This window comes from Quercus robur, chromosome 2 (assembly GCF_932294415.1).
Source record: "Quercus robur chromosome 2, dhQueRobu3.1, whole genome shotgun sequence".
In the NCBI taxonomy this organism is placed as follows: Eukaryota; Viridiplantae; Streptophyta; class Magnoliopsida; order Fagales; family Fagaceae; genus Quercus; species Quercus robur.
In genome coordinates this window covers 47,511,971-47,531,017 of record NC_065535.1, presented here as the reverse complement: position 1 = coordinate 47,531,017, position 19,047 = coordinate 47,511,971, and the positions used below count along the sequence as shown (strand labels likewise).

Genomic DNA, 19,047 nt, shown 5'->3' with positions numbered 1-19,047 from the left:
ACAATTTTCCTCACAAAAAGGCCATTAACATCCACATAGCAGAATAAAGTGGAAAAAAAAAAGTCCCGAATACTAGACCATGTCTTTATCTCGGGAACACTTTGTGTTTGTTTTTAGACCCCTTAAAACACAACTGAATTAGTCAAGTGATTACTTAGTCTAAATTTCAGATCTAGGTTAACATAATCAAATAATCATATCAATGTAAAGTGCGGAATATAAAAAACACAAAGATATGATGACCTAGGAAACCAAACCGGTAAAAGCCTAGGGAGGATTTAACCTAGCTATTCTCAAGGTAAACCTAAATCCACTATGAAATCACTTGTTTGTTTTTAGACCCTTTAAAACACAACTGAATTAACCTAGTAAATTATCTAAGTGATTACTTAGTCCAAATTTCAGATCTAGGTTAACACAATCATATAATCATATCAATGTAAAGTGCGGATTATAAAGAACACAAAGATATAATGACCCAGAAAACCAAACCGATAAAAATTTGGGGAGGATTTAACCTAGCTATCCTCAAGGTAAACTTTAATCCACTATGAAAGAATCAAAGTTTTACAATAGGACTTAGACCACTAATATCCTATTGCTGCCCACTAGTAGAAACTTACTAACACGACCATGTGCAAGCTCCAAGACCACGGACTCCTTCTTTCTTGGATTCTCCAGCAAATACAAGCACACCCGCTTGTGTTTCTTTAAACTCTTTAATGCAGCAACTGAATCGATCACCAAGTTCTTGACATAGTCTTGAATCTTGGAAACCGTAAGTATGTATGAAGGCAACCACCTCTTAATCTCACAAAAGATTCACACACACAGCATAATGGACAACCAAAAACATGACTAGGGTTTTCCCTTTTATACTTAAGATAAAACATAAAACCCTACACATCAAACGGGCTTGGGCTGAGTTGGAAGAATTCTGTAGAAAAACATTCTGCCCGAGTTTCGATCGATCGAGTCTAATTCTCGATTGATTGAGCCAGACAGAATTGCACAGTAAATTCTACATTAACTCGATTCCAACTTTACATAAAACGCATACACTTTGAGCAAGTCTAAACAAGACTAAAATCTGTTTTGATCATGGTTTGCCAACAATACAAATTAAAGTTCTAATACATTAGTTCCTAATCCTTAGAACCTAACACTTTGCATCCGAACTGAAAAGTGGAATAAGAGAAACCGCAAGATACTAAACCATGTTCTTATCCCAGGTACACATGGTGTCCATGTGGTAAAACAGATTAAAGAAAACTCGAAGATATTGGACCATGTCTTTATCCAGAGTATGCCCTGAACAGAACTCTCTGCTCAATTCGATCCTCTAATCATGGAAGAGAGTAAAATTAGGGTGTGGCCCAAATGGTGGAAGTATAAATACTATCTCTAGGCCACAAGTTGCAAGCATTCAATACACACTGAACAATTAAAGCACTTGATACTACAAAGGAAAAGTAAACTTAAACAAAAAAAAAATGACTTAAACACTCAAACCAAAATATAATGTTGGACAAAGATAAATCTTATATGATGATAAATTTTATAAACACAACATTAAAAATCTTTAAAAATAAAACAAAATGATAAATAAGTAAAACAAAAAAACTAAGCTTCCTTCACAGTAGATTAGCTCCCCTCACCATCCCCTTTAACCACGGGTTGGTCACCACCACCATCACCTTCTTTAGTAACAGGTTGGTCTTCTTCATCATCACTATCTTCGATGACCTCCACCTCATTACCTTCCCCCTCATCTGGGAAGTAGTTGCACAGGATAGGCATCTCCTCTTCATTACAAAGTATGGAATCAGCTGGCTCCTTTAAGGCGTCCAAGGCATTCACCCACCCATCCACAAGGGCCTTGAAGCAGGACTTCCGAACCTCGGGCTGCAGAAATGACTTCGTATATTCCTGACCATTAAGGTAAGCCTTTTGGAGCTCATCCCCATGAGTCTTGATCCTAGCCTCCATCTAAGCTTTCTCTTTCTCCATCGTCACTATCTTCTTGGCTGAATTCTGGGCTTCCACTAATTGTTTGATGGAAGTTTCATAATTAGCTTTCAATTTGATAACCTCCTCCTCGGCTTTGACCCGAGCAACATCAACCTCCTTTACTTTAAGCATGAGGTCCTTCACCTTCTTCAGCATATTCTCACGTGTGGAAATGGCTACTTTCTCCTTCTCAGTGGCCTCACTTATTCTCCTGTTGATTTCTACCATCCCTTGGTAAGTTTGCAAAAAAAATAAATAAATAAATAAAAAGAGAAAAGAGGAAAAAAGAGAAAGTTAAGAATGTACAAAATACAGACACACAAAAAAAGAAGAAAAAATAAAATAAGATCAAAACTTAGCAGGACCACGTTCCTCTTTAGGGCAAGGAGCCTCCATTATTTTCCATTGCTCCATGTCTGCTAGAAGGAGAAGAGCCTTGCCCACTACATCAACCACCTTGCCACTATGCTAATTTTCCCAAGGCCTGACTCCTTCCAAGGAGGATAGGGGGACACCATCCAAGGTAAAATCGCAAACGTAGGGAGAGGTTTGGAGCTTGGATGTCCCTCTGACCTTGGGATTTGGAAGTGGAGACATAGGACAAGGAGAAGCCGAAACTGAAGTAGTGTCAAGAATAGGAGTAGTAGCTCGAACCCCAGTCATAGGAATGCCAATTGGGACATCAGATTTGCCCTTCTTGCCCCTTTTGGTAGTTTTTTCCTTTTTTAAGTCCTCCAAGTCCCTTTTTTATGCCCTTTCTGCAACCTTAGGGTTGCTTGTCTATAGGAGCATCCAAAAGGTCCAAAATCTTTGGAGGAATCCTTTGATAAGACAACTCCGGATCTAATACCTCGATTAGAATAACCTCGGAGATGGTGAGAACCGTACCAGGAGAGACAGCCGAGGGAGTAGAATAAGCTCAAAATCGCCATAAACACCCCCGAGATCTACGCTAGTGAAAGGGGGAGGAGAATCAGATCTAGGAATGGCAACGGGTCGGGTTTGGGCCGGGTTTTTTCATACCCGGACCCGATCCGCGGGCCAAGACCCGCGGCCCGGACCCGGCCCGTTTACTAAACGGATTTTTTTTCTGGGACCCGGACCCTGCCCCATGGGCCCCGCGGGCCCCGTCCCTCATGACCAGTCCAGCCCAAAATCAAAAACAAAATTTTTTTTTTTTTAGAGAAAATTAGAAACAAAAATTTTGATTTATGATTTTTCAGCCCAAAATCATAAACACAAACACAAATCCAAACACAATCACAAACATAAACACAAAAATCACAAACACAGATTTCAGATCTACGATTTTCCCTTTCAAAATCACAAACCAAACAAATTTCAGATCTATGATTTTCATTTTTCCCTTTCAGAAATCATAAACACAAACACAAACTCACATGATTGAGGCGAACTGAACCCAGAAAAAAAAAAAAAAAAAAAAAAAATGGAGAATGAGGTGGAGTGAGGCCGTGTCATGCTTGTGGCCATGGGCGAGGAAGATGAGAGGGGTAGAGGACTGCGCTGTCTGTGCAACAGTGCGAGATCGGTGATGGCGAGGACGAAACGGAGTTGAGAGAGTAGAGAGCCTGTGCGGCAGCGGCGTGGGTAAAGCCTGTGCGACGACGGCGTGAGGAAGATGAGAGGGGCAGAGGACTCAGTCTACTTGTGGCCGTGGGTGTTGTGGGCTTGTGGCCGTGTGTGTGAGAGAGCTGAGAGATGAAGAGGGAGAGGCGGAGGTGTGACTGTGTGAGTTGAAAGTCTGAAATGAGGAGAGGAGTAGAAAAGTTTAGGGTTTTTGACTATATATATGTGAGGGCAATTTAGTAATTATATATATATATATATATATATAACCGGGTCTTATCCGGGTCGGGTTTCGGATTTTTTTTATAAACCCGGACCCGCTTCGGGTTTTTTTTAAAAACCCATACCCGACCCTATTCTTTATCGGGCCGGGTAAAATCCGGCCCATTAGGGTCGGGCCAGGTCGGGCATCCGCGGGTCGGATCTAAATTGCCATCCCTAATCAGATCTTTTCTTTCTCTTTTTAAGCTCCTCTAACTTCACCGGAGAAGGAACGTAATTTTCATGCCGAACGTCGATGAAAGGTATCCTTTTGTCCCCGGCTTTAATTATATCTTTCTCCTTTTGAAAACTGTTGTAAATAGGCTTGTACCCGAGGATGAGATGAGCAGCCCTTAACTAACCATCGTGTACGTAAATCTCCAACCAAAGCAATCTATTAAGATCCCGTATCTTGACCAAACTAATCTATTTTTTAACTGCACCGAGGTCTAAAAAAAGGAAAATATACACTTATTTTAAAAAAAAAAAAAAAAAAAAACTAAACAAATAAAAATAAATTACCAAATTAAGGATTAAACCCTACGAACCTGGTGCTCCAATGGAAGTAGGACAAGAAAAGCCGTCAGGGTTCCAATTTCCTGAGATAACAAGGTAACCCCCTTCAGTGGGCTTGTTCAAGTTAGGAAGATAAGAAATCAACCTGATAGGCCCATTCTGAGCATTAAGGTACCAGTCCGACTTACTGGAATCTGATTTACTAAGGATTTGACAATTATACATATAGTTAATGTCATGCTTGGTAAGTTTCAAACGTAACCTCTCATTCAATAGACTCACACAACTAACTACCTTAAAAATATTTGGAGCACACTAATCTAGACACAATTTGAAATGCGTAAGGAATCTAATGAGTAAATTACTCAAGGGTATCCGAACTCCCCCCTCTACAAAGGAAACTAAAGGAATAACCACTCTACCGAAGCCCCTATTCTCGGCTACCTCACTGTCTATACAGCTCTTAATCTCTACATCTCGGGGAATCTTGTATTTGGCCTTAAAAGCTACTATACATTCATCGGAGTAACTAATTCAGAAATCTTACTCATAGCACCTAAAAAACTATATGAAGAAAAGAAGAAAAGGTAAAATAGGCGAAGAAAACTAGACAGATGAGAAAACTTATAGATTGATGAATGCTAAGAAGGAAGCTTCAAGAAGACAAATAACTCCAGGAAAAACAATGAGGTAGAGAAAAAAATGTGGAAATGAAATAGGGATCTTACCTTAGATAACCAAGACATGGGCAGGAAAAGCAAACCCTATCACCTAGGGTTCACCCCAATTCGCACGCCACCATTTAACATTTCACGCTGACATTGACGAGTGTCATAACAGTTCGAGAATCGAAGAGCTACGCCAAATTACAGTTAATGAGCTAACAGTAACACTCCAATCCATGTTAGCCCTGTAAATTTTGAAATAGAGCCTGAAGATCCTAACCATGATCTAATCCCTCGCAAAAGAAAGGCATGTGATCATGGGGGGCTATTGTAGGGACATGGCACTCGAAACTCAAGGAACAACACTGGACCTAAGATTTGGGCAAGCCCAAGACATACCTTTCCGAGAAAATGAGCCCAACTACAAAAGCACATACCCCAGAAACCAACCTTATAGGGCCCATAACCCTCGGTCCAAGCATGACTGAACCATTTGAACTATCCAAGATAAATGTCCATAGACATAAGGGCACCCCATCGAAGTGCAAACTATACCAAGGATGCCCAGAGGCCTAAGACATCCCATCGAGGTACGTATACTATTTGAGGATAACCAAAATGCCTAAGGCATACCATCGAGGTACACATAATGTCCGAGGACGCCCTCCAAATCTTTCGGTTAAATCCATAATGATCCACCTAATGTAATTGCATTTAGTGCAACATATAACTTATCAGAATAAAACAATAATCCCCAAAAGTCTTCACTCATCATAACCTCAACAAAAGAAGAGCTTGATGGGACAGAAAAGCTGTCCAACCACACCAGGATAGCACCTATTGTGGTAGAAGGTGGAGAAGAAAATAAGAAGAACCATGCACAAGATAAGAATGGGGAAGAAGGAGAAGAAAAACAATGAGTGTGTGTCAAACATTAGGAGTGAAAATTGTAACTGAAAGAAAGAAGAGAAATAAGATTTTTTTTTTTTTTTTCCATTTATGAATTTGTATGAGAGTGAGATAAATTCTTAGTCCTTATTCAAACTTCTCATTGCAGATTGTTATAAACCCATAATCTAAATTAATTGTGTACTTAAGGAAGTTATTAATCACAGATTATTTCCTTACATCCACAGCACCAATTAAACAATTACAATTATTTTTTTTTTCAATTTGTAAGCTTTTTGTAGTAACTTCAATGTTGCAAAATTTGATATACTAGTTTGAAACACTTTTGTAATAAAAATGATAATTTTCATAGTACTACTCTCTATGAATAAAGGGAAAATATCATCTACACTTGCTTACATTCACTATTTTAATTTTTACACCAATATCCCCAATTGATGCAAAAATGTCTACATTTTAAAACATGAAAATAAATGTAAAAAAAAAAAAAAATTAGGGTAAGAATATCATTGCCCACGGATAAAATGTGCAATATGTAGATGGAAATGTGTCTACATTTTTTTCCTTGGACATATTTTAAGCTCCTCTTTGTGGGCCCAAAGCTAGTGAAATCAATAACAGACCCAAAATTAAAATAAGCAAGTACACGATGGGACTTGTGAAAAACTCAATTATGGGTCTATTTGGATACCATTTATTGTTGAAAACTGAAAACACTGTAGCAAAATAATTTTTAAATGTGTGAATAGTGCTATGAGACCCAGTTTTAAAGTTTTTTTTGCTAAAAAAAGTATATGCAGGTCCCGTGAATAGTGCACGGGACCCACTAAAAAAACGCACCCGCTAGAAAACGCGCTTCCCAAACTCACACTATATTGAATCAGTCAGATTCGAATTATTGTGTTGTCAAGCTTCAACTCCAAATCCAAGTTATAATTCAATCCGACTTGCTCATTTGCAAAGTGTACTAGTTAGTCGCAAAAAAATATACCTCTCTTCTATTATTTAAGTGGCTAATAAATAATGGGTTTCAATTAGCTCAACTAGTAAAATTTCTAATTGTTGTATAAGAAATTTGGAGTTCATTTCCCGCCTATACCAAAAACTGATAATAAAAAGTCATCATTAAGAGCGGACGCTATAAATTGAAACTCTCTTTGAAAAAAAAAAATTCAAAAGAAAAAAAAAAAGCGAACACTTATTATTATCCAATATCCATAACAAAACAAAACTGGCCAATATTAATGATAGAGATTAAATTTAATAAGGACGGGGTGTAAGCCCTTTAGTTTACATCAACCAATAAGTAAATGCCACATCAGATTTTTACTTAAACTCATTGTAAAATCAATACATCCTAATGCACCTAATAACATCGTAACAAACAAATAATTAAAACATATTTCACGTTTCCCTAGAATCTCATATCACTTTTCAGCTCATACGTCTCCAGCCCATCCTCACCAGACCAACGTTTACTGCCGCACTACCTCACCAGACCTAGGTGATTTGTTCTTATTCTCAATTTTTTTTAGGTTTTGCTATATTTTGATATCTTTGTGGTTTGGGTATGTTGCTCTTTTGAAATAAGGACAGATATGGGTTTGATCCTAGTAGGGACGATTTTTTTTTTTTTTTGCTGTTTTGGTTCATGCTATATTTGAGTTCTTCCATTCTTTGCCTGCGTTGAGGCATATATGGAAATTCAAATTGATAGACATAGGTTAAGGATTGACCTCTTGAGAAACTGCTTACAAGCTATTTGTCAAAATGCCTGATATAAATATTTTTGTGACACGAAGACTGTATTTTTGGGATTAAACCTGCAATATATTTTCTGGTTTAATATCAGTAAAAAAAAAATAGGCTAGTAAAGAAGCCAAATTTCTTAAATTGTTGAGATGACAATGAGCATGCCTCTTACCAAACTTGTTTAGCTAGTTGTGCAACTTATCCTATTGTGAGTCTTTTATGGAGCTTAGATTTAGAGTATTTAGGACAAGGACTCCATGACATGGACCCATCCTTATTTTATTCTCTTTTTGTTATTTATGTCTTTAACGTAGAAAGTATCTGATGAAGTGACAAATGCTTCAACATCATTTAAGTGTCCAGCTTCATCAATATGAATTTCCAATGTGTAATTGAATAGGCTTAATGATGTAATTCAATTAGTATCAGTTTGTACCAAGAAATAGTATTAGTTACAACCCTGTAAAATAACAAATGAATCAGAAACAAGTGTCCGGCAGCATTAATCAATTTGTAAGGGATTAAGTCAATTTTGATATGTACATTGAATAAGAGTGCCTCCTGTAAGGGACCAAGTCAGCTTTGATAATTTTATTATGTTTTAGATTTTCATTTTGTAATTGAACAAAGCTTGAATGTCTCTTCAACTGTTCTTATGAATTTTTCTTATCTTTTATTTTTTCTAGGTTACATTGAAAATAAATATTTACTCAAATTGCAAATATGAGTGTGAACAATGAAGAACCTGAAATAATCTCTCTTTGTGATGATTTGGTAGAAGACTTGGTGCATGTTGAGTCAGAAATAGTAGAAAATCAAAATGATGTAGACTTGCCTACGAATGATTTCAATCAAGCTTTTGCATCTAAATGGCCTTTGGAACCATGTCTTGATATGGTATTCGATGACTCAGAAGATGCTCATGCATGTTATAAAGCATATGCAAGGCGAAAGGGTTTTAGCATTCGAATAAATCGGTCATCCAAAGAAGATAAATCATTGGTTGGAGTGGAATACGTTTGTTGGAGGGAAGGGTTTCGTCATAAAAGTTATGAAAATAAAGAAAGAAAAGGTCCAAAACCTGCAAAAACTAGAGTGGGATGCAAAGCAATGATGAGTTTAAAGAAAAAAGAAGAAGCATGGATTGTAACTAAGTTTGTGGACAATCATAATCATGAACTTCTTACTCCTAAGAGTACAAGTTTGCTTCGAGGACATAGAGTGATATCACGTGCCCAAAAAAATCTTATAGATACACTCAATGAGGCAAGTGTACCTACAAGGAAGATAATGTCAGTGTTGAGTAACGAATCTGGTGGTGACTATAATGTTGGTTGTGTTGCGGTTGATGTTCAAAATTATTGGGGCAGTAAAAGAATAACATTACTTCAAGATGGAGATACACAAAGAATGTATTGCCATTTTACTGAGTGTCAATTAAAAAATCCAGGTTTTGTATATGCAATTCAAGTTGATGAACAAGGGCGCATGGGAAATTGCTTTTGGGCAGATGCTAGGTCAAGAACTGCATACCAACATTTTGGAGATGTCGTTACTTTTGACGCTACTTACTTAACAAATTGCTATGGGATGCCTTTTGTTCTTTTTACTGGGGTTAACCACCATCACTAATCTGTCATGTTTGGATGTGCTCTGCTTGTGAATGAAACAGAAGAATCTTATACATGGTTGTTGAAGACTTGGCTTGAGGCAATGCTTGGACGTGCTCCTTCTACAATTATCACAGATGATGACAAGGCTATGGGTAAGGCAATTGCAGAGATATTACCGAATACAATTCATAGATTATGTATGTGGCATATTTTACAGAATGTTCCAGAAAAATTGGCTCATATCTATAATAAATATCCACTTTTTCAAGGAGAATTTCATCATTGTATTCATGACACAATCACTATTGAAGAGTTTGAGTTAGAATGGAGTGAGCTTGTAGAGAAGTATGGGTTAGGAGATAATGATTGGCTGATAAATCATTATATGCGGCGTGAAAAATGGATTCCAACTTATTTACGTAGGAGCTTTTGTGTTGGGATGTCTACAACTCAAAGGAGTGAAAGCATGAATAAATTCTTTAAAGGTTATGTTCGTTCAAGTACAATGATAAGTGACTTTGTGCATCAATATGAGAAAGCCTTAAATGCGCGTTATCTGAAAGAGAAATAGCAAGATGTAAAGACAAAAACTTCAATGCCAATTTTGAAAACATGTTACAAGATGGAAGGAGAGGCGGCAAAAGTTTATACAAGAAAGATGTTTATAAAATTTCAAGAAGAGTTATTTTGTAGTCAAAAATACAAGGCATCAAAATATCGTGAAGAAGGAGTGAAGAAAATATATAAAGTGGCACCTCATGGGAAAGAAAGTCCAATTTATGAAGTGTTATTTGAAATTTCTGAGAAAAAAGCTATTTGTACATGCCATATGTTTGAATTTGTTGGAATTCTTTGTAGGCACATCCTAACCGTTTTTGTGAAAAAATCTCTTGTGAACTTTCTTCCTCCACATTATATTTTAGAAAGATGGACAATCAAGGCCAAGAATAATATTATACATGACATATCTGGTGATGTCATATGGGTGGAGCCACAAATTTCTTCCACTTTGATGAGAAATAGTTTACTGCTTCATTTTTTGGAAGTTGCAGAAGTAGGGTCACAGTCAATGAAGAAATATGAACATCTTGACCTAGCTCTACAAAAGGTTCATGTGGAGCTTCTAGCCATGCATGATGTTGATGATTTAGTAAGTTCTGATAATACTATACTAAACAGCCAAGTATTATCAAATCTTCCAGGTGCTTTACAAGACCCTCCGTATGTTCTATCTAAGGGAAGACCTAAATCTTTAAGACAAAAGAATCCAAAAGAAAACCAACCAACAAAGAAAAGAAAATGCAGCATTTGCAAGGAAACAGGCCATGTTAGAAGAACTTGTCCATCCATAAGTTCTGTATAGGTACAAGATGTATTTGATTTTATTATTAATATATTTTTTCAACTTGATTTTATAATCAATATTTATTCATTCCTTTTATTTGTTAAACATCCTTAGGACTCTTTGCCATCTATGCGGTATCCTCCTACAACGTCAACTTCTATGCCTCAGGGTCCCCACTCTTCATCTTTTATGGTATAACCATTTATTGTTTAATTATCACAAAGTATAAATTGTCTTCTTCTTCTTCTTTTTCTTTTTAATTGTGTTCATTCTAATATGTTTTTAATTTGGTTATACATTCTTTTGCACAAGATTGTTAGATGTCACTCACCAACAATTCCAAGAGAAGTGAAGTATAGACAAGATTTTGTTCAAAGAAAATGGATTACCTAACAACAGTTTTTGGTTATATACTGTTTTAATTGTGGTGGAGAGAATCAGCTTCCTATATTTTGAATTTGATTGGTTTTGTTTCACATGAATGCATTTTAGATTAGAAACTTTCTGGAAAAATTGTGACAGGTTTTATATTACATGCAAGACATGTATTAAAAGCTTTTTGAGATGTATTCAAAATTCTAAAGTTACATTGTATTCAATTGTGACAAGCTTTATATTACAACTTCCTGAAAATTAAGGCAACTAAGATCAAAACCAGACAGTAATGAAGGAATGTAGTGTTGCTATACTTCTCTGCCAACTGTTCTAGTGTGAAAACTGAAATGGAAACACAGCCAAACATTAATTTTTTTACTTTGCCGGAATGCTAATTAATGTATATGCTGATTTCCCAAGGGAAGAATCACAAAATGCAGGACAAGATCTCAGCATATGTAGCGCCTTTAACATTGAAAATTCAGTAGACTGTCTTATTGGTTTCACTAGATATCAGATACGATGGCCATCTAAGGCAAAAAAAATAGAAAGCATAGAACAATGCAGCTGCACTAGAAGCAGAAGCATTGGCTCAGATTCAATCTGCCAATGCTTTTGAGTATCTGATCTGCCTTTGAAACAACTAGGACTACTTTTGGGTTCTAAATTTAAATATAAAAATATTTGGAATCTCATACTTGAGGAGATGGTCTTTTTAGTTTAGAGTCATAACAAGTGTAAACAAGAAGAAAAAATTAATGAAGAAGACAATCTTAGCAACAAACAGAACAGAAATTTTCATTGATTTTTTTAGCAACATAATTTTTCATTGCTAATACAAGGAAGCAATCTAAAATGGAACATACAACAAGAAGGCTATGCAAGATTGTAATAAACACAGATCCTTAACACTATTGACTCTGCCTTTAATAGTATCAAGATTCTCATTCAAAGGGCTGTCCTTAATTGCATTCTTCTTCTTGGAAGTTCAAAACAAACAACAAGGGCAAGGTTCATTTGAACACCCTGCTCAACCACAACTGTTTTGTCTTAATCTAAGTAGTGATCAAGCTTGTCTCTGCTTGTAGTCTTTCACTTGTTTGGTATTGTCCCCTTTGAGTCTTGTTCATTAGATTGGCTGGTGAGTTGTAACAAAGAGTGTAATGTCCTAACATGAATCTTTAGACTCTTTGTGTGTTGTTCATAAAATTACCAGAATTACAAAAAAAAATTAAAACAGAATGAGCCACATATTGTTGAGTGGGAAAATAATAAATAATGTATTCTATGTTACTTATCCATAGAATTTGGGTTTCCAAGGACAAGAGATGAAAGGGAAAATTTCCAGAATTTTCAACCTCTGTCAGTTATCAACATATAACTCTATTGCATTACCCACAATAAACATGATGTTAAAATTTACAAAGAGATCATGCTAAAAATGCTAGTACAGCTTTTCAATCAGTTTGGTAAGATTATATGGCCAATCCTTCAACTTTGGATCCTAACCAACAGCTCCAGTTAATCAATAAACCTGAGGCCAATTGTGGCCAACTATCTTGAGTCCTTGTCCTAAATACTCTTAATCTAAACTCCATAAAAGACTCACAATAGGATAAGCTGCTCAACTAGCTAGACAAGTTTGGTAAGAGGCATGCTCATTGTCATCTCAACAATTTAAGAAATTTGGCTTCTTTACTAGCCTATTTTTTTTTTTACTGATATTAAACCAAAAAAATATATTGCAGGTTTAATCCCAAAAATACAATCTTCGTGTCACAAAAATATTTCTGTCAGGCATTTTGACAAATAGCTTGTAAGCAGTTTCTCAAGAGGTCAATCCTTAACCTATGTCTATTAATTTGAATTTCCATATATGCCTTAACATAGCCAAAGAATGGAAGAACTCAAATATAACATGAACCAAAACAGCAAAAAATAAATAAATAAATAAAAAATCGTCCCTACTAGGATCAAACCCATATCTGTCCTTATTTCAAAAGAGCAACATACCCAAACCGCGAAGATATCAAAATATAGCAACAGCCAAATCAATCAACATATGGCAAAACCCAAAAAATTTTGAGAATAAGAACAAATCACCTAGGTCCAGCGAGGTAGTGCGGCGGTGGACGGAGGTCTGGCGAGATAGTGCAGCGACAAACGGAGGTCCGATGAGGTAGTGCGGCGGCAAACGTTGGTCCGGTGAGGATGGACTGGAGACGCATGAGCTGAAAAGTGATATGGGATTCTAGGAAACATGAAATAGGTTTTAATTATTTGTTTGTTGAGATGTTATTAGGTGCATTAGGATGCATTGATTTTACAATGAGTTTAAGTAAAATTTTGATGTGGTATTTACTTATTGGCTGGTGTAAACTAAAGGGTTTACATCCCGTCCTTATTAAATTTAATCTCTTAATGATAATAATATTTAATCAGGGGTTTTTGAACTTCTAATGCACATGGCCTACCACTGCTGGCAAGAACTTCGGGAAAAAAAATAATATTGAATGGTCCCATTTTCATGCAAGACGTAGCTGTTTTAATCTGTCTTAAACTAAAAATTATAGGAGTTTTTTTATAAATAAATAAAAATAAATAAGTAAATAAAAAAAAATAAAAAAAAACCTTAATCACATGCTTAGTAATAAACGCATCCTCTGCTATTACATTATGTTACTTTGTAATTTGTGAATGGCTTAATGTCGGTCATGTTGTAGTCCGCTTATTTTTTATGTAAAATAATTAATTTTTGTTGTAATATATGTGTGTGTATAAATATATATATATATATATATATATATATGTTTGTGTGTGTTAAGCATCTCATATAAATAAGTAATAATAAAATAAAATAAAATAAACTAAGTGAGAATTACAAATTCAATGTTTATGTTTATTAGAAAATAAATTATATTTTGCTCTCATATGTACTATACCATTAACTATACAATATATAAGGAAAAATATAAACAATTTATTTAATGATTTAAGCGAAATTAAAAATTGTTTATCCTCATATTTTAGAGATTTATTTGAACAATTTACATGTATATATATAATGGTAATTTTTTAACATTGTTTAGAAGGCAATAAAGTTCAGGCTAAATAAGAGCAATCACTAATAAACGAGTAAAGAGGTTGATTCTCAAAAATAAAATAAAATGAGTAAAGAGGTTATTAGGTTTTAATTTGGAGCTTCATTTTAATTTTCTAGCTGACAATGAAAACCTTTTTTTTTTTTCCCCACAGTATTTTATCAAAACTTTCAACCAGAAACTAATTATTATTCGTGACAGGTGAGCCCATAGCAAGATAAATAGCTGGTCTAGAGAATTTTTTAAAAGTGCTAATACCTGAACTTGAATTAGAAAACTCCTAATCAAACTCAATAAAACCACTTTAAAACCGAGTGTTCATTTGATTATTACAAGGTCAACAATTAATGTTTATCCCTTTTAACTACTCCCTCCGTCCCACTTTGTTTGTCCTATATTCCATTTTGAGATGTCCCAAAATATTGTCCCGTTTCTAAAAATAAAAGTCATTAATTTACTAATGTTCCTATTATACCCCTATTTTATTAATAATTCAATTTTTTGATAAATTTATTTAAGGGTAGTTTTGGAAACTTATACATTTTTAAAAAGTAAACAAAACAATAAATGATATTCTCTTAAAAAGTTTGACTTTCCAAACAGGACAAACAAAGTGGGACGGAGGGAGTACTATTTTTTGTTTTCCAAAGAGGGAAAAAAAACATTGTTAAGTAGCAAAGCCCCATTTGCACATGTTGGACGGAAGAGAAGGATGTTGGTTCACTTCTTTCAGGCCGACAGCTCACATCACATGAATCAATGTGACTTTTGTGGGTCCCTGTCCCTGAGGTGAGCCCATAGCAAGATAAATAGCTGGTCTAGAGAATTTTTTAAAAGTGCTAATACCTGAACTTGAATTAGAAAACTCCTAATCAAACTCAATACAACCACTTTAAAACCGAGTGTTCATTTGATTATTACAAGGTCAACAATTAATGTTTATCCCTTTTAACTACTCCCTCCGTCCCACTTTGTTTGTCCTATATTCCATTTTGAGATGTCCCAAAATATTGTCCCGTTTCTAAAAATAAAAGTCATTAATTTACTAATGTTCCTATTATACCCCTATTTTATTAATAATTCAATTTTTTGATAAATTTATTTAAGGGTAGTTTTGGAAACTTATACATTTTTAAAAAGTAAACAAAACAATAAATGATATTCTCTTAAAAAGTTTGACTTTCCAAACAGGACAAACAAAGTGGGACGGAGAGAGTACTATTTTTTGTTTTGCAAAGAGGGAAAAAAAACATTGTTAAGTAGCAAAGCCCCATTTGCACATGTTGGACGGAAGAGAAGGATGTTGGTTCACTTCTTTCAGGCCGACAGCTCACATCACATGAATCAATGTGACTTTTGTGGGTCCCTGTCCCTGTCAAAACCATAATTATTATAATATAATAATAATAATATTGGTAAACTGTATATACCAGATCCCAGATGTTATCAACTATTATTATTATTATTATTATTTAATATTTATATAGACATGAAAATATTTTTAAAAAATAAAAACGAAGCCATTATTTATTGACTTTTCATTAAATAACACAACATGGACCCAATCACCCTTTAAATCTCACCTCATTGATTCAATTCTTCAATATTGATTTTGATTCTTCAATGCAACTATCTTCTTTTTTTCTTATTCTTTTTTTTTTTTTTTTTAATAATCTTATTCAAATATTATGATAGCCCATCCTCTTCTTTCTAAGGAAGGAGGACCAAGGAAGTATCCCCTCTTGATGTAAATTACTGAGTTACACCCTCCATTCTCTTCATGCACCCACCTTTGAGTGGAGATTATTGACTTCGGCCTTTTGTGTGATATATAGGTGATTCAACATCTCTAGAACCTCCTATTATGCCAAATAAATTTTAGATATAATTCATTAGGTGTTATATTTTAGTGTGTACATACATGGGTAGTGGGTACCTCTTGCACTAAATAATAATCATAGTAATAATAAGCAAGCGTATTCTTTAGCTTCCTTTGCTGTTTCACTTTCACCTGGTTGTCCCTCATTTCTTAAGTGCTTTCGTAGACTTAGATTTCATTATTGTATAATTATTATGTGCTGAAATTAAATACTATTATTTTTTGTCATAAATTCTTAGGTACTGATCTTGGTATTAAATTGCTTCCTGTGCTTACTTTACTTAGGTCCTTAAAAACTATAAAACACTTAAAGGAAAACCAAAAAAATCTACAGAACAAAAACAATAATAGTTTTTTCTGTTGTACTATAATATATATATATATATATATATATATATATATATTTGTGTACCATTAGAAGGTAAGAGCATCCGTAGCAGCCGTTGTATAAATTATGTCATTTTACCACACCAAAAGCCTACTTTATTATTTTACCACATCATTTTACAATATCTCATTTATCAAATGTTCTATATTTTTACCATTTTATTTAAATATTATTTCTTAATTCTTTTTAATTCTTATTTTATTCTTTCTTTATATTTGTTCCTAACGGTAATATTTGTTCCTACAACAATCATATTTTCAAATCTCATCAATTCTAACGGTAACATTTTCAAAGAATCCTCTTAATTCAACTGTCATATTTTGGCCAGTTTTTTTTTTTTTTTTAAACTGAAATTTCATTAAGCAAACACAGAATAGGTACATAGCAGAAACCAACACCCACCAACAGCAGGACAAAGCACCAACAGAGACCATAGACAGCCAAGCCAAAAGAACAGGAAAGAAAAGAACAAAATAAAACACTAGATCCCTTCCAGCCTACACAAGTTTGCTAGATTGTCAAGGACCACACCAATCCATTTGCATTCCTCTCCTGAATTTTTGCCCTGTTGAGCTAGCTCATGGGCTATTTTGTTGCTATTCCTGCAAATGTATCTAGCTTCTGCATAATTAAAGCCATTCATTCCTTGCAAAATGCCATGAATTAAATGACCTGCAATTCCCCATACATCTTTGCTGCAGATTGCTTGAACAGTTTGCATTGAATTGACAAGACTCACATTTGCATGACCCTTAATACATAGTTGAACAGATAGAGATTACAAAAAAGACAAACGAATGGTTAAAGGCCATTAAAATCAATGCTCTCTTCATTGTACACTACCCTTACTTCAAAAGACACAGAGTTTGAATTGGAGTGTTTGCTCCTTCCAATATATACAAAAGCAAAAAGGATTAACAAGTAAAGAAATTACCTGAAATTATTCACTTTCCCTAACCAAAGCAAAAAGTAAGAACAATTACAACTAAAAAAATGAATGAACAATACTACTTTCTTCACTGTACATAAAGCCGTAGTTCCATATGCAAAGATCAATAATTAAACAAAAAGCCTAACTTCCATTTAATTTGTAGCAAACACCCAATTTCTCTAAATTTTAGCTCTCCCTTTTGAATTCTGTCTTCTGTAAATAACAAGGAAAATAGTAAAGAATTCAAGACTGGGTTTTTATTGAGCAAATCCTAAAAGCACTTTCCTTTCCTTTATTTCTTACTTCTTACAAACAAAAATGCTTCTCTAAATCAACAATTACTATATTCTTCCTTAAACAGCTTGATTTAAACCATATTTTTCATCGAAAACTTTTCTAGGTATTTTCCCATAGAGGCAAACAGAGCTTTTATCAAAAGAACAAAAATCTTTCATCACAGCAAAGCAGAAAGTCAAGAGAGAAGACAGTGGAGACAATAGCAGCAAGAAAGCCGAACACAGGGGAAGTAACTCTTTCATCACAGCAAGCATATAATCTGACCTTTACACGGTACACTTGTACATACACAACAACTTTACTATACATGGTTACAAATCTCACACACACCATCCCACAAATTAATTAAAACCCAGATGATAAGATTAAAAACCCACATCAAATATAGTATTTAATTTAAAAATACTAAGCCAATTAGTGGTAAAGGTTCAAGCTTTCAAATTCAGTAACGAAAAAAAGCAAGCACAAAAATAAAACCTTGACGGAGAACGAATCGATGAAACCAACTTGGCTCACGGTGAATTGATGAAACCTTCAGAGATAGAACAGCGAATCGACGCTCTGAGAACGACGAACAGTGAATCGGCGACTCAAGATAGAACAGAGAGGAGATACCCACAACCCAGAGACCCACACCGATCACAATCCGAAGTCACAAACCCACAATCCAAAGTCACAAACCCACAACCCGATAGGCAACTCTGAGATAGAACAGAGAGGAGAGAGCAAACAAAAAGGGGAAAAAAAAACCGGTGAAGGGACAAATTAGATCAGTGATGGTAGAGAGGAAATCGGTGGTGGCTCATATTCATGAATGGGAAGAAAATAGAGCAAAAGGGGAAAGGAAAGTAGAAAGAGTGTGGGAGAGTGGAGATGGAGGCACATATGTAGATCGGGCTGAAGGAGAAGAACAAAGAGATATGTGAGAGAGTGGAGATGGAGGCGGTGAGGGATTGCTAAAGGAGAAGATGAAAGAGATATGAGAGAGAGAAAGAGGAATAAACAAAGAAGAAATAATATACCACACGCGTTCCGTACCATGGCAAATTTGTCACGGTACTGTTTAATGTTGCAAAAATTATAACATATCCCACATCTGTTAAATGGGCCCAAATTGGGTTTGGTGTGGGATATGTGCCAAATATTTAGCATTTGGCACATATCCCACATCTACTGTGGGTGCTCTAAGGTGGAATAATTCCCACCAAGCCGCAAGTAGAATCCTTTGCAAACGACTTAAATACACGACGGAGTATTGTAAGTGGCAGAGTGGCCTTCTTGCCACGATTCACTGAGATTCAACCCTATGTCACTTCAATTCGTCCCTCAAAGAAGGTAAGGTGGAAACATTCAATATGTAGTTCCTTCTTGTTGTTGCAGTTGACTTTTCAAATTAAAAATAATTAAATAAACATAAA

General features: G+C 35.1%; 2 protein-coding genes across 2 annotated transcripts; both read left to right on the top strand.

Moving 5' to 3' along the window:
- Positions 1 to 8,423: 8,423 nt before the first annotated feature.
- On the top strand, positions 8,424 to 9,332 carry LOC126699538 (protein FAR1-RELATED SEQUENCE 5-like). Its single transcript, XM_050397427.1, has one exon. It carries the CDS (start codon positions 8,424 to 8,426, stop codon positions 9,330 to 9,332), a length of 909 nt encoding a protein of 302 aa, XP_050253384.1.
- A 6-nt stretch (positions 9,333 to 9,338) lies between these two features.
- On the top strand, positions 9,339 to 9,884 carry LOC126699529 (protein FAR1-RELATED SEQUENCE 5-like). The gene has a single exon (XM_050397418.1). The coding sequence runs from the start codon at positions 9,339 to 9,341 to the stop codon at positions 9,882 to 9,884; it is 546 nt and encodes a 181-aa protein (XP_050253375.1).
- The last annotated feature ends 9,163 nt before the right edge of the window (positions 9,885 to 19,047 follow it).

Coding starts and splice junctions, on each gene's coding strand:
- LOC126699538 (XM_050397427.1), top strand. CDS start 8,424: ATGAGTGTGAACAATGAAGAACCTGAAATAATCTCTCTTTGTGATGAT.
- LOC126699529 (XM_050397418.1), top strand. CDS start 9,339: ATGTTTGGATGTGCTCTGCTTGTGAATGAAACAGAAGAATCTTATACA.